The following is a 16526-nucleotide window of genomic DNA, read 5'->3' on the forward strand; positions in this document are numbered from 1 at the left end:
ATTTATATGATTGTCACGTATATTACTGCTGTGAAGCGCTATGTACATTAATGGCTATATATAAATAAACACATACATACATACACATATATATATAATAAAAAATGAATAGACGATACCGTTCTGTGGCTAACAAAATGCTTTTATTTGTGCGAGCTTTCGAGATACACTGATCTATTCTTCCGGCTTTGTTACAATGAATGAAGCCAAAAAAAGGGGTTTTACGTTAAAACAGTGCATCCTGGAATGTGATCTGTGATTGAAGCCTATCCCTCCCCCCTGTGCAGTATGCGTTTTATGACTTGAGGTGTTAAATGGTCCCTGAATGTTGTTGATGTAAGAGTGTGTGTGTGGGTGGGTGTATGTCTGTATGTAATATAAATTGGTAAAGAGCCCACAGTGTATACAGCGCTTTATAAAAGGTGTGTGTGGAGTGAGTGTATATCAATGGTGTGGGAATGTAAGAGGCTGTGGCATAACTAAAAGTGTGTGTAGATACTATGGGGTCCGTATTGGTATATAGCGATGGAATTACATGGAGTATTTGTATGTGTAAGAGACAGCTGTGTGTGCATATATATAGCGCAGTATGTATGGACATGGCCTTTAGCCCTCATGGGAAGAGAGTTCTCTCATGTTAGTAATGACTCATAAAACTTTGGTCTCGGTTTAGGCCAAAGTGTCCCGAACAGTTGCATACATTTGTATTCATGCAACCGTCTCTCTTTCGGTGTTCTAAGATTACCTTTGAGTGTATATATATATATATATATATATATATATATATAAAAGACAGCGCCCTTATTAGCATACACCTATAACCCTGCAAAACAGACCTCACACTGCAGGATGATATACCCAGCACAGATATATGACAATGCTTCTAGATTAACAGGAAACCAAGCAAATTGCAATATAAAAGGTGAAAAAACAAAATTGTGAAAAAATATATGAAAAAATAACAAATATATTAAAAAATGTATGTTGGCAACAAAAACAATAAAAAAAGAAAAAATACCTATAAAAATTGTGTGTAAGTCTCTTTTGTATTGTTGACAAAAATGTATAATCAATATAAAATGATGTCCATACAAATCCTTAAAAATGCATTAGAAGTCCTGGGCAGCTTAATTCTTGGGATCACCAACCTCCCAACGATATCTAAGAAAAAAAGAAGAAAGAAAAAGCGCCCGATCCTAGTGTAAATTCAGATTTAAAGGTTTTAATTATCATGAACAGACGATTGCCAACTCACACTTTGTCAGTTTAAAATAAGCAATTTATGGGACAAGCCCATGCACCACGCTGACGTCCAGGTTTCAGATGTCTTCCATCTGCATACAAATGTAGCTGCTGTGAATCAGCCCTGCTGTGGGATATGCTGCCGGTACAACCTTTCTCCTCTGCAGGGAAGGTAGATGTTTCTGGCTGTATTCAATCACCCACCGATCAAGTAGCAGGTACGTCAGCGTGGTGCATGGGCTTGTCCCATAAATTGCTTATTTTAAACTGACAAAGTGTGAGTTGGCAATCGTCTGTTCATGATAATTAAAACCTTTAAAATCTGAATTTACACTAGGATCGGGCGCTTTTTCTTTCTTCTTTTTTTCATATATATATATACATATATATAATGAAGGTAAATTTGAGACATGATTACTTTTCATACTCTTGTCCAATATATTTAATATACAAGTTTACATTCTCTGTATTTATTATTATATTGTGGAAAGGCACTAGGTTAAGTTTGGTTGTCCACCACATGATTATAAATAAATTAGCACATTCAAAACTCTACTAACATGTATTAATAATAAATAAACAGTATTCTCAAGATGTAAAGTGCAGATATCTGGTTGTAAGCCAATAGATATTTCTTTAGGAGCTTCCTAGTTATTCGGCAGTCCGTACAGGTTGTCCGCGCCTAAATTGGCAAATTCCGATCACCTAAAAAGAAATGTTCAATTAGAAATCCTCAACGAGTTCCAATCAGCCTAAAAACATACTGTACTTCCTAATTATTTTATACATGCCTCTATGTGTAAAAGAAAATATATTATAGAGTACTGTAGGTACAAATAACATTTGGAGAAACATGTAAGGATCCGGCTCGATCCGTGCCTGGTTTTGCTGCCAGTTTGAGTTCTCCAACTCACCTGCACTTTCTGCTCACTGTGGCCATTTTGGTTACTGGGAGCCTGCTATATAAGGCCGCACTTCCTAGTGGGAGTCGCCGCGTAAAGTTCCTACGTTTGCAGCTCTTGTTGGTCTATGCAGTCACGCTTTACCCTTCTGCCTGTTTTGATTGCCCTGTTGCTGACCCCGGACCATGACCCCGACCTCGCTGCTTTCGGCCTGCCCTGACCTCTGCCTGTCTCCTGGACTTTACAACTCTGCCGCCAGCCCTGACCCCTGCCTGCTTACCGACTACAGATACTCTTACAGGACTCTGGTCGGTTTATTTGCATCCCAACCTCAGTCTAGTCGGTCCGCTTCCTGATTTGAGACGAGCACCGTCACAGCACACGTTATAAGAAAAAAGGTTACATATATTTAAATCATAAAGGTTAAATATCTTACCATAAATTTGAAAGTGTACCCAATAATGGGCAGACCAAATAGTTTTCATCTACCGTTTCTACGTATGTTAATTTCTTGTTTGGTTTAATATCTCTATCATCTTCACTTCCCAAACCCCTGTCAGACTTAAAATACTGCTCTCTATAAATATACATGTAGCCTGGAGCTCCCGCAGCTCCTTGAGACCCCCCTCCCCTTGGGCAGCTCGATCGCGGGTGCCGAAAGACCCGACGGCTGCTTCCAAGGGTGGGGGCTGGAGCAGGGAGCAGCGCGGCTTCCCCTGCCTGCGGCCGGTTGCCGGGGACGCGATCGGGCCGTTGCTAAGGCCGCGATCGTGTCTCTAAGGTCCCGGCGGCCGCAGAGCAGGGCGCCGCCATTAAGGACCGTCTCGCGCATGCGCAGTGGACGCGTAGGCGCAGGGAAAGCCCCAGAGCTAGGGATAGCTCGCGCGAGCATAGGGACAGCTCAGGGAGAAGAGAGAAAGCCCGGGAAAGATTGCACACGCGCAGTGGAGGGTAACAAAAGCCCGCGAACCCCTAGCCTACCAGGGAAGACTCTGAGCAGGGGCTACGAGTCCCATGAGCCTCTGTATGCCCCATGTGACACCAGGGAGCCAATAGGGCTTAGGAAGGCCAGGCAAGGAAAGTGGATACATTGTTTGGACTGCAGCACGTTTGTCAGTTGGAGCTGGGGAGCTGTGAGGGAAGGAAGGGTGCAGAGAGCATATGCAGCTCCTGCATCGAGTAAGGTCCCCACATCCCAAGTAAGGCCCCAACTCCCCACCAGGTTAGTGGGTAAGTGTTGAGGGACGGCCCACATAGGGACGCTGCCCTTAGTGCGTGTGTGTGTGCTGTCTTGTCAGGATCACGGCTGGCAGTGCTGTGAGGCCTGACAAGAAGGCATAGTGCTAGTGTGCAGCAAGTTGCTGTACGCGTTCCAGAAGTTTGCAGTGCGTAGCTGTTAGTGTTAGTGTTAGGGTTCCAGGTTGCTGTGTGGAGTGTTGCATGTGACGCTGCCTGTACTGAGTGCAGTGTGTGTGCAGCGTGTGTTACTGTCTGCCGGCTGACTGAGAGCTGTGTGTCGGCTGCAGGCGCGTTAGGATAAGTGAGTTAGGAGCTAGTTGTTCAGTGTGTGTATATCACCAGTGCCAGTTGCACGTGGTGAGCTGCCAGAGTCTGGGATCAGACAGAAGTTACAGGGAGAGTTATTCTGCATGCAGGGACTAGGGTAGAGGTATACCCCAGGGCCCAGTTAGTCCCCTATGACACCAGAGGAAGCTGTATGATATAGGGTTGGCCTTAGGACAGGGACTCCTTCACCATATTTAGAGCAGCAAGAGGGATGCTGTCTGACGGCCTCTGACTGTCTGACAGCGTGTTCAGAGACTGTGTTAAAGGAGCATTCCGGCTGGAGATTCCTTTCCTGTGGATGCAGCGTGTGCATCCATTCCTGCAGAGAGCAGCGCAGCACGCCGTGGGATCACTGTGCGGTGCTGCTGAGTTCCAAGGATTTTCCTGACCAGGACTGGTCAGGGAGGTAGTATGTATTAAGTGCACCACCGGGCCGCAACACAGGGAAGCGCTATCCCTCACACTCACACTGGTCTTTATTGTTGGGGACACTCAAGAGACTGCGGGGAATGTGATGATGGACATGTGGGTGGGGGGATGGTATGCATTCAGAGTGATGCACTGTTATTGATATATTGTGTTGATGTTATGCAAAGAGGTGTTATTGGAGTTACAGTTTCTGCTCAGTAAATACTGTTTATTCACACGGTGTGTATTTACTGTATGGTTGTTCTGGTGAGGGCACACTCCCACCCCGTTGGGATCCCTCATCAGTGGAGGCGCTGCACCGAGTGTAAGTACATACCCCAGGTTCCCCGTGGCGGAAGCTCAGCTCTCCTGGTTGCCAAACAGGTATAGCACCACACTGATAGTAGTCAGATACACCTACCCACCCCAATCTCACTTAGGGTGGGGGGGAAAGAGGGCTACATACACATTACCCATATACATCTCCAGCTGGCAAAGCCACTTCTCCTTTGAAAATATTGGCCACTCAGCAGTGCTCACTCTGCTCTTCACATCATGGTCATTACTAGAGAATCCTCACTTGCGTGGGGATTTTTAATATGGAGGTTTTAAAAGAGGGTTCAGTCTTTAGGGCTGGGCAGTTTGGAGCTTGAAATGGTAATTTATGGAAAGCCTCCGAACTTTCAAAAGCTTTAGACAGTTTAAATCACAACAAATAGTTTTATGTCACATTATTCATGTTCAGGCGCAGTTAACATGTTAAAGCCAGTCAATCAGTGCCACTGGGTAATTGCGACCGAATTTGACTTTATTGTAACATTGAAACGGGGGCCTGCATTCATCGTCAAGAGGCAACGATCACAGATAGAAGTCACCACGCATCAGGATTCACATAAAAATAGCCAGACATCGCTTGTAGTGGCTGAATTCTGTCTGTGATCGTTGTCGATTGACTTATGTCAGTATATAGGATGCTATTTGGGATGACCAGAACCAGCAAGACACAAGATTAAGCGACAAGACATATATATAAGTGCCATTGGTATGTGTGATGTTGTGAATATTTGTGGTTCATTCTAAAAAAAACATCATTTATTTAAAAAAAAAAAAAAAATGCTCACTGGCATTTTAAAATCGGTCTCAAAAAGTCATGTTTAACAGTATATATATATTATTGGTTCAATAACGATATCACAGTCTGTTCACGATTGCAACTCAGAAAGTAATTTGGTAAAGAGTTTGCATGCCACACCCATGGTTACTAAATGTGAAAAACAGAAATCGCACAGTAATTTCACAGGGCAAACAATACTGAGATGCTGAAAACCCACGAAGAAAGCCACGCACTCATCAATATTTAGCACTTTATAGGTTTATTTTTGAAACTTGTATTATTATATTAGCATAATAAAAAGATCAATTTTTAAAGAGATGAGGCTCGTTCAAAGAAACAACAAATGTGTTCTTAAAATGTTGTATCATGGATTCACCTTCAGTTTGTTTAACCCTTCGAGTGATAATGGTGTTTTTACTCTGAGTGCTGAAGAGTCTTTGGAGTTTTTGGTGCTCGGGATGTTACACTCATGATAATATAATAATATAAACCTAGCCAAATCATCTAAAAAAAATGCCAGAACATATAGATTATAATTCTGTGCATAGTTGAATGTTATTTTCCCGCATATTACAGAAATTTCAGTGCAAATGCTAAAAAAAAAAAAAAAAAAGTGTGTGCAAAGGTGTGAAACTTCTTTGTTTTTTTGTCAATTAAATTGTATTGTGATTTTTATAATTTTCATTGAATGGAAGTTTTTTGAAAGTAGTTTTTGTTTCAGCAGAAATTGCAAAAGATTATACAAATGATTTATGATAACGAAATTAAGATACAATTGTATTTAAAAGGATGTAAATACCGTTATTCTCTAAAGTCTTTCATACAAATAAAATCATAATAATTAAATTACAATTTCAGTGAAAGAACAGAAACAAGTTTGAGTTAGAACGTGCATGTTCGGTACACAGCCCCACTTTTTCTTATAAGCATTACAGTGAATATATTATAATAATCTATATAAAATGTATCCGTTGTGTGTGTTAGTTATGTGTGCGTTGTGTTATGTGTGTGTGTGTGTTATGTGTTAGTTGTGTCTTGTGTGTGTGCTGTGTGTGTGTGCTGTGTGTGTGTTTTGTAGTGCTGGCTGTGGTGCCTGTCAGTGCGCAAGCGCGCCGTGCGCTGAGCGGTTCAGCTTGCTTTTGCGCATGTGCGCCATGGGCTGAGCGGCTTTGGTTGCTCCTGTGCATGTGCTCCATGCGCGGAGTGGCTTCGCTCGCTTCTGCGCATGAGCGCCGTGCGGCTTCGGCCGCTTCTAACATTGACTAGCATTACAGATTTCAACTCAACCACAGTTTCCTGCTGGGAACATGGCAACACTTTCCTGTTTGTGATAATTTGTTGCCAAAGGGTGCCCCAGGATATTGCCGTGACGTCATGGCGTCTGGCACTCCCATGAAGCGCGGAATGCGATCTGAAACATAGGGAAATGGATGAAAAGGATTCATCCTCTTCCATTTCCGGATTAAGTGACGCTGCAATCGCTCTGAAGAGCGGTCACGTGATCAGCCTGTGGCACTCTGGTGCTGCGTCCCCTGGCAACCAATGGGTTAATGCTATACCCGTCTTTCATACATATAACTGGGCACAATCCTTTGGAGGCATCACACTCTTATTCAGATACACTTGTGGCTTGTGAGGTTTTCTATGAAGAAGCAGTAAGCATTAAAAAAAAAACCCCCACTGATCATATGATATGTTTTTTTCTGAAGATCATACAATGCTGCTTTCATAATTCAACTGTGACTTACTGTAGACAGCTGCTTTGAAAATAACACTGTTGCTGTAAACAACAGAGCAATAACAGACGCTGTATATCAAACAAGAAGCAGCAGGATCAGCGCTTCCATCTGTTACCATCATCTGACATGGTCAGCAGCTCATGTAACCCTTACACTGACAGGAAGAGGAAAGTAGTGCACTGCATTCAGTGTGGCACCTACACATATTTATGCAATAAGAGCACCAGTAAATACATTTTGATAAAACAATTAAATCAATATTTTTTTTTAGCGCGCTGACTGGCCAAGGGTGTTATAGTGCAGATCAATGTAGTAATCAATTGAGCCCTGTGTCCAAATGCTTCACAGAAGCCCATATATTAGGTAACAGCATGTAAGAGTCTGATTTACAGTATACATTAAGTGAATATGTCACTAAACAGATGTAGCCATGTCCCCCCTGCATGTCGCCCCGCGCACCTTGCTGGCGATCGTGGGTGCCGCCGAGCCCAATGGCGGTCCCGTCGGGCGGCCGCAAGAGTGGGGGCAGTAGGATCCTGCTTCGGGAGGTTTCCGGGGACGCGTGCGGCCCGTTGCTAGGGCCGCGATCACGTTGCGAGGACTCCCGGCGCTCCCGAAGCAGAGCGCCACCATTTCGCATGAGTTCGCGCATGCGCAGTGAACCTCTTTGTGCGGTGGCCACCAGGGAAGCTCGCGCATGCACAGTGATAGCGCGCGAGAGGCAGCCAACCAGCAGAGGGCTCTAGAGAGGGACTACATCTCCCATGAGCCTCAGGAGCGCCCCACGTGACCCCAGGGAGCCAATAAGGCTACAGCATCTCTCTGCCGAGGAGAATAGATACATTTCGCGGGCTTTGAGCACGTTAGGCAGTTGGTGACCTGAGCAGCTAGGGGAAGGAGGTAGGGTGCAGGAGTCAGTGACTCCCTGCACTAGGCCAGCAGCCCTCTAGGCCCCAGATAGCCCTGAGCCACCAGTAGTGTTGTGTTGTTCAGGGACAGGCCCCAGGTTAGGGACCCTCCCCCTTATTATCCAGAGTCAGTTAGGGACACAGCGGACGCTGCGCGTCCATCCAGAGGTCTGGGCTCAGACCTTCGCTGTCGCTGCAGCAGCCATCCGGGTGGGATCGCCCCGGACGGTAGTTCCTGTGGTCAGCCGTCATCGGATTCTTTGTGAAGCTCCTTGGCAGGCCCGGGCACTGGAGTGCTCAGCAGGTAATCTTCAAGTGCACCAACTCTACCATCTATTCATACAAGACATAGTGGCTGTGCAGTCACACACATAATTATCTCACCTTAGGGTGAAGGGACATATTGTGTGGGGTTACTGGACACGGGGTGGGATCACCCGATGAAAGAGGGTAGCGTCCTGCGAGACGCAGTAGTTAGTGTTTCCTCTAGAGAGGGACACCTGTTGATATATATGAATAAGTACAGTTGCTGCAGTAAAGTTATTGGTTGTTTCACATGCTGTGTGTGTGATATATATATATTGTCCTGCAACGAACCACTCCCCCCTCCGGTGGGAGCCATCGCAGGTGGAGGCGCTGCACCGAATACGAGGTTACTCCTATTATTTATACGTGCCCCAGGCTCCCTGTGGCGGAGGTTTAGGCCTCCTGTGAGCCTAACAGGTAAAGCACCACACCTGGTAACATTAAGTTCCCCGCACACACATACCATATGCTATTGGGTGGGGGAATACCCTTTACATTTGGAGGCGCTGCTGAGATCCTACCTGGGGTGCCCTATTCCTTATCAAATTGTCCAAATTGAACTCCATCATGTCCGTGCCATCAAAGTAAGAGGTACTCGACAGGGCCTTGGCGCAGCGCGTGTCCCCAAGGCGCGTGGTTGCAGTGGCGGGAGTATTCAATGATACGGACTTCTATATGTTGCGCACACAAGTAAGAAGTTGTCCTGGACTGGCCACTGCCCGGGTGATAGACTATAAACTCGATGTTGACGGCCGGGGAGCCACCTACCTCCTGGCCACTGAATGTGACATATGCCCAGAGACTGTTCCCCAGGTATTAAACCTACCAGAACCCTCCACAGAGGACTGTCCCATGATATACCCTGACCCACAGGCTCCTGAAGAACCATCCGCCAGTGCTACTCCAACCACGACCCCCCAGATGACCAGTACGTCCCAAGGGGTAGGCCCCCCCCAAGGTCTCCTTCACCCCGAGCGGCTTCGGGGGAGTCAGCAGCTGGGCGGGGAGCCCACCCACCTCGCCTACTCCTGATAGATGGCCAGGCGGCCTCTCAACCATGCCTAGCGTAGGAGCTGGAACCAGTAGTCAGCCCCTTAGTGGAAATCTTTCCCTGAATGTGATAGCCTCCCAACTAGTAGAAGCTGTAACCACTCGACCCAAGCACAGAGCTACAGGAAACTAAAGGCTGTGAGAGGGTAAACAAAAGCCACCAGTTATATGCCTGGAAAACTATGTCTAGTCTGCAGTGCAGCACTGACTAGGTTAACTTCAGCTGGGAACCTCAGGATAATTAGTTGGATCCCAGCTGCCTAATCAAGGTGTGTTGATGAGAGAGGAGTAAGCTGCTGCTAAAGTGATTCCTGAAAACAGGGTCTGATAAACAAAGTAACTGAATTATAAACTGTCTGTCTCCTGCTTAGAAAAGGGTTGCTGCCTGAGTTACACGCTGTCTGCTAAAGAGAAACTGTTTCGTTTTGTTTTTGCTGAAGAAAAGCTATTTTTGTTTTGTGTGTTGTATATCTGTTAAGGCTAAATAAATAAGCCTTGGCAAGAAACCCACGTGTGTAGTTGCATGTACCCTGCAACATATGGTGTCAGAAGTGGGATGGATTTTGAAAGGCCCCTGTAGTTAAAGGGCCATACACACACATACACACAAGAATGAAAAAAATGGAAGAATTTTTTAAAGAGTTTTTGTGCGAGCAGACCAAACAGCAGGGACAGTTAATGCAGGAGCAGGCCCGGCTGCAAGCAGAAAGAGATGAAAGACTTTTTCAGCAGCAAACCCAGCTCCTAATCCAGCAGCAGGCAGCATAGGAGGAGAGAATGGCCAACCTGCTGACCCAATTCCAGGGGTCTGCCAGTCCAGAACTTGCAAACAGACCCCCGATACTCCTGAGGAAAATGGCGCCGAACGAGGATCCAGAGGCTTTTTTACTGACTTTTGAAAGAGTCGCAGAAGCTCAGGGCTGGGCTACAGATCGCTGGGCAACTGCTTTGGCCCCGCTCCTCATAGGAGAAGCCCAGGCCTCATATCAGGGTCTCCCAGCAGATCAGGCAATGGACTACCGCCAAGTAAAAGCTGCCATACTGGATCGCTTAGGTCTAACCCCAGAGACCTACCGGCAGCAGTTCCGGAACATGAAGTACACCGCTAAGATGAGACCCCGGGTCCTCGCTCAGCGATTATTGGACTTATGTACACGCTGGATACAACCTGAGGAGTGCACTAAGGAGGCAATTCTTGAGCAGGTGGTTTTGGAACAATTTCTACAAATAATACCCCCTTCTGCACACTCGTGGATAAAACGCCACGCTGCTGAAACCCTAGCTTTGGCGGTCCGACTCGTGGAGAACTTCCTTGGGGCTGAGCAGCAGGTGAGTGTCCTGGACCCGACTCAACCGCACTAGCGGACGCCCAAAGAGGGAGGTCGGAACCTATGTAACCTCGGAATCAATGAGGAACCTACGGCCCGTCACGGAACCGCCAAGTCCAACGGAAGGAGCAGTGGTTCCAGCAAGGACGGAGTCCAAATGCTGGTCCCCGCAGAGACCCACATCTCCTTCCGGATGTCGGCTCGTCGCAAAGTGAGAGGAACTTCCGAGGACGTCGCCCACAGGACCCACCAGATGCCTGGTCTCCAGTAACCGGTCCAGCGGAGCGCTATCCACAGCCCCCTCCTGCGAGGGAACCCTCCCCATGTTCCGCCTGCGGAGAACAAGGCCACCGGTATGTGGACTGTCCACTGATGGATTGTTCATTCAGCAGAACCGTCGCCTCGGCTTTTACTGGGGAAAATTACAAGCCCTGGCTACTTCCAGCCCTGATTGGGGGAAAAACCGTCCAAGCCCTTGTAGATTCGGGCTCTGGGAAAACTCTGGTCCTCCAGGAACTGTTACCGCCCAACGTTTGTTCTTTTGACTCCCCATGGAGCATAGAATGTATACACGGCGATGTAAAACGCTATCCGACGGCCAAAATCCGGCTACAGGTAAAAGGTCAGGAGGCTTACCTCGAAGTAGGAGTCGCTCCTTGGCTCCCTGCCCCCATTGTGCTCGGTCGGGACTGGCCTTTCTTTTTGGACCTAATGGCCCCAGTCCTTCACGAGGAGCCTCCTTCTAGGGCTCAGGAGAACCCTGGCATACTGTTCCCCTTTTCGGCAGACCTTTTTCCCAGTAGACACCGGGTTCAAAAGACTCGGAAGCAAAGACACTTGGACAAACAGGACTGGTTGCAGAAATCTGGGTCTCAAGGTGACCATTCTAGTAGTCAGAGGTCACAAGTGATGGCTGGGGATGGCCAAAGGGAGGGGGATATGGGCCCTGGAGATTTACCAGACCTGTATCTCCCTGACTTTTGCCAGAAGCAAAGGGAAGACCCAGTCCTTGCTAGACAGTATGACAAGGTGGTGAAAATTGATGAACAGATTTTAGATGCACAGGGGGTGATAGTATTCCCCCATTTTGAGCTATCAAATGATATCCTATATAGGGTGAATAGGCAGACACAAACAGGGGAGGTCACCAGACAGATATTGGTTCCTAAGGCGTTTGTTAAATCTGTGTTCACTCTAGCCCATACTGTCCCTTGGGGTGGTCACCTGGGCAGGGATAAAACATTGGACCGTATTTCATCCCGATTCTATTGGCCAGGGATGCATAGTGATATTGCTAAGCAATGTGCAGCATGTCCGGAGTGCCAGCTAACTAGTCCAAAAGGACAAAAACCAGCCCGTTGGTTCCTCTACCCTTGGTGTCAGTTCCCTTTGAGAGGATTGGGGTAGACTTGGTAGGACCTCTAGAACCTTCTGCGAAAGGACACAGGTTTATCCTTGTAATAGTTGATTATGCGACAAGATATCCTGAGGCGTTCCCCCTGAGAACAGCAACGGCGAAGCAAGTAGCCAACAAGTTTTTGGAACTGTTCTCACGGGTTGGACTTCCCCAGGTTATGTTGACAGACCAAGGTACAAATTTCATGGCTAAACTGATGTCTTAAAGTTACTAGAGGTCAAGTCTGTTCGGACATCGGTCTACCATTCACAGACTGACAGATTGGTGGAAAGATTTAACCGAACTCTAAAGGGGATGCTGAGGAAATTTGTAGATTCAGAGAAGAGAGCCTGGGATGAACTTCTCCCTTTTCTGCTGTTTGCAGTGCGGGAAGTTCCCCAGGCCTCCACGGGATTCTCTCCATTTGAATTGCTCTATGGCCGCCAACCCCGGGGTATCCTAGACCTCCTAAAGGAGTCCTGGGAGGAACAGCAGTCCCCTTCTAAGAATACCCTGCAATATGTACTAGACCTTAGGAAACGCCTAGATGTGGTCGGCCATTTTGCCAGGGAGAATCTTAGATCAGCCCAGGACAGTCAGGAGAGACATTACAATCAGAATGCTCGCATTAGAGTGTTTCACCCAGGAGACCTGGTGATGTTATTGTTACCCAGTTGTGAGAGTAAACTCCTGGCCAAATGGCAGGGCCCATTCGAAGTGCTCCGCCGTACGTATCTGTTAAGGCTAAATAAATAAGCCTTGGCAAGAAACCCACGTGTGTAGTTGCATGTACCCTGCAACAAAGGCCTTTTCTGGGATTCTGCTGACGCCTTTGGGAGAAGAAGGGATCGAGACGTGTAGGGACCATACTCTCCAAGCAATAGCGGAGTGGTCGTGCTCCGAAGCCAGCAAAAGGCAGAGGCTGGTTGAGTGCCTCCGAGCCCCAGCCTCCCAGCTGGTACGGACGCATCGTGAAGTGGAAGGAGAAGTTACGGCACAGGAACTGGTGGAAATGCTCACTCCGTCCTATACCCGAGAAGACGACGAGGATGAGCTGATGGCCCAGTTCAAGGCTCTTCGCCAAAAAGAAGGAGAGGATTTATCTGCCTTCGTCCACAAACTACAGCTGTCACTGGGGACCCTCCTGTCCAAAAACATAATTTCAGCCGCCGAAGTGGACTGGTACCGATTCAAACAGCTACTAAAGGGGTCATAAACTGGTCATAACATAACTATAATGATGCGGGCCGCCCCGATCGCTGCGGTACCACCCAGCTACATGGAATTATTGCGTCACATCAGAGGACATGAGGTGCAGCGACATTTTCATGAATCCAAAAAGACCAAGGATAACATCAAGGGTGACACCTCTGCTCCCTCCGCCCCAAAGGGCAAGAAATCTTCCAACCAGGGGGACGAGGTGACTCACAAATCGCCTGCCGGGAAGGGCCGTACCTCTGAGAGATCAGCCTCTATGTACAAAGGTCGCCCTGAACGCCGCGAAGTAGTTTGCTATAACTGTGGGAAGAAGGGCTACTTCTCCAGCGATTGCCCGGAGAGGGAGGACCCGCCGGAGGAAGAACCTCCCGATAGAGGAAATTCAGCCCGGTCAATGGTCTGCCATGTACAAAGGGCAGAGTCTGACCCAGAAACTCCTACTGGAACCGAAGATGTTCCTTCTAACTCCGGTCCCGGTGATGACGCCTCACCAAGGGAAGCTTATAGTCAAGTAGGCCCCGCGTGCCTGTTGTACTGGAAGGGATCTATGCATCGGCCCTACTGGACACGGGATCACAAGTGACCATCATATACCGCAAGTTCTACGACCAGCACCTTAGACACTGCCCCCTGAGGACGGCCGAACATATGAAGGTTAGGGGGTTAAGTAATGAAGACTACCCCATCAATGGGATTGTAAGGGTTCAACTGGAAATACTCCAACTGAACACCGGCAAGAGACACCCCATGCATGTAGCGGCAATGTTATGCCCGGAGCCCCAGAACCAGTGCAAGTATCCGATCATCCTGGGAACCAACACTGATATAGTACAAGCGGTAATCAGAGCATACCTGAAAGAGACCAACGAGTTGCCACTGGCCAATTCGCTCCTAGACCTCGTCCTACGAGAGGAGTGCAACCGGGTATATGCCTTGGAGCATCACAGGGATCTCTACAATCGTCAACGCGGACTGACGACCATATTACCAGGGGGAGTGCAACGAATGGCCGTCTGGTGCTGTTATCCCGAGCGAGATGAGAACGATCAGCTTTTCTCTCTGGAGAGTACCCCTGAGGAAGAAGTTCAGAGAGGTTATAGGGTACTACCCGAAGTAAGGGAGTGGACGACTAAGATCCCTCTACGAACTTACGTATACTGCTGCAGCAGATTTTATTCTAACAAATCACCGGTTTGTCCCTGGCTTGTTCCTGGAATGCGACGCTGTTCACCCGGAGCATGCCGCATTCCTTTTGCGTTCCCAGCCACGGGTCATGCCCGGCTGACGCGCGGTTGATGAGTTAATTGATAATGGTTCAGGATTTAATAGGCTGCAATGCTTCGCGTGTCCGCCAGATGGCATAAATTCATGAATTGTAATGCAGTATATATATATATACTGTATAACAACAACCCCTATAACCCCTAACATACTGTACACATACAGTACTGTATATGCACATCAATGATACTATAGGCCGGCGGGGGCGAGATGTGTTTGCAGCAGAGAGAGATCCGCTGCTCTCTCTGCGCAAACATCGGTACATTAAAAATTATTTAAAATACATTTTTATTCCTAGTGTAGATGTGCAGGGGGTCTCCGGAGCTGAACCGCATTGGTTTCAGATCCGGGGACCCCCTGCTTCCCGAGATACAGACCCCTTTATGAGGTGCCGGTATCCCTCTGCATTTAAAGGTCCCGATCACGTGACCGCGGCATGTAAACCAAGCAGAGGGATACCGGCACCCCATAAAGGGGCCTGTATCTCGGGAAGCAGAGGGTCCCCGGACCTAAAACCACAGCGGTTCAGCTCCGAAGACCCTCTGCACATTTACAGTATAAATAAAACACACACATCAATAAAGAATCGTTCCCTACCTTTGCGGCTATGTGCAAAGGTAACGAAGCAGCATGAATGTATTTTTAATAATCTTGTACAGTGAGCAGGGGGTTCCCTGAGCCAGAAATACATACCCTCCCACACTAACCCCCCACCCCGTGAGGCCTAACCACCCTCACCCACTACCCACAAGGGAGGCCTACCCACATACCCCCCCACCCCCAGTACCCACAATAAAAACAATACAGTGACCCTCAATAAACATCATTATATTTATTAAATACATTACCCACCCCCTGTGCCCCCCCATAAATACAAGATTTATCCTTTTACAAACAGGGTTCATAACGCAGCCCCATGCGAGTCCCCGGTGGGCTGGCGGGGCACCTGACAGACCTACATGGTACCAGCAGCCCTTTTCAAACAGGTTCTGGAGGCCTGCTGGTGGGTCCCACCAGCACCATGGCCCCCAGGTGGTCTCCTTGGGTCACTGTGGGCCACAATTGGGTCCCCACGGTAGGCCCGCGGATGTCTGGGAGCCCCGGGTCAGACCCACAGGTGTCTGCGGGGCCTTGGGTGGTTCCCACGGGGGTCTGGGGAACTCACGAGTGCTCACTACGGGTCCGCAGTGCCCCCACAGAAGTGGGACCACACATCATCATCCCCGCACCTATGGGTTGGCGGTGCCCTCACAGATGTGAGGCCACCGCTTCATCCCCGCATGTGTCACCCGTGGAACCACCATCCTGATACCCGTGAGAAACCCGAGGAGACCCGTAGGTGGTCTCCAGAGGTCCCACGCAGAACCACGGAACAAACCCTGAATGTAAAAAAAATAAACCTGTGCTATAAATTCAATACATACACCCCCCCCCCCCCCAACACCTACAGTACAATAATGTGCAAAATAACTATTATCCAGATATGGATAATAGATTAATTGCCCATTATTAAAAACATTAACTAGCATATTCAAATAAATAAAGTGCTACTGACCTCATCAATAAGACGTCTCCGTTGCCAGTGACATCCTTGTCTTGCCCACAAAATACATAGCAAATACAAAGCCAATACATTGCAAGTACATTCAGATATCAATTAACCCCTTAAACACTTGTAGCCAGGTCTCCCCAGCCTGTCAGCACCCCCCTCACCTGGTTGCCGATCGCGGGGGCCGCCGAGTCCAATGGCGGCTCCACCCGGTGATCGCAGAGGTGAGGGCGGTCAGGTCCCGGCTCGGGGGTTGCCAGGGATGCGTGCGGCCGGTTGCCAAGGCCGCATGCGCGTCACAGGAATCCCGGCGCTCCCGGAGCCGGGCTGCGAGGGCGCCGCATTTTCCCCTTAGCTCGCGCATGTGCAGTGATCGCGCAGGCAAGGCCCCAGAGTTAGAGAGAAGTCGCGCGAGAGTGAGGTTAGTCAGGGAAAGGTTGAGGCAGCCCCAGACAGCTTGCGCAGGCGCAGGAGAGGGAGGAAAAAGCCCACGAAGCCCTAGCCTATCAGGGAAGGCTC

General features: G+C 48.3%; 1 protein-coding gene across 2 annotated transcripts in view; it reads right to left on the bottom strand.

Annotated features, from left to right (window-relative positions):
- Positions 1–1253: 1253 nt before the first annotated feature.
- The window catches only part of CD274 (CD274 molecule), a 79656-nt gene continuing 64383 nt past the window's right edge, over positions 1254–16526 (bottom strand). For both annotated transcript variants that reach the window (XM_075596693.1, XM_075596689.1), the window contains exon 8: positions 1254–1947. In XM_075596693.1, coding sequence (XP_075452808.1) covers positions 1925–1947 — 23 coding nt within the window. In that variant the 3' untranslated portion in view covers positions 1254–1924. The remainder of the gene's footprint in view (positions 1948–16526) is intronic.

This window comes from Ascaphus truei, chromosome 1, assembly GCF_040206685.1.
Source record: "Ascaphus truei isolate aAscTru1 chromosome 1, aAscTru1.hap1, whole genome shotgun sequence".
Classification (NCBI taxonomy): domain Eukaryota; kingdom Metazoa; phylum Chordata; class Amphibia; order Anura; family Ascaphidae; genus Ascaphus; species Ascaphus truei.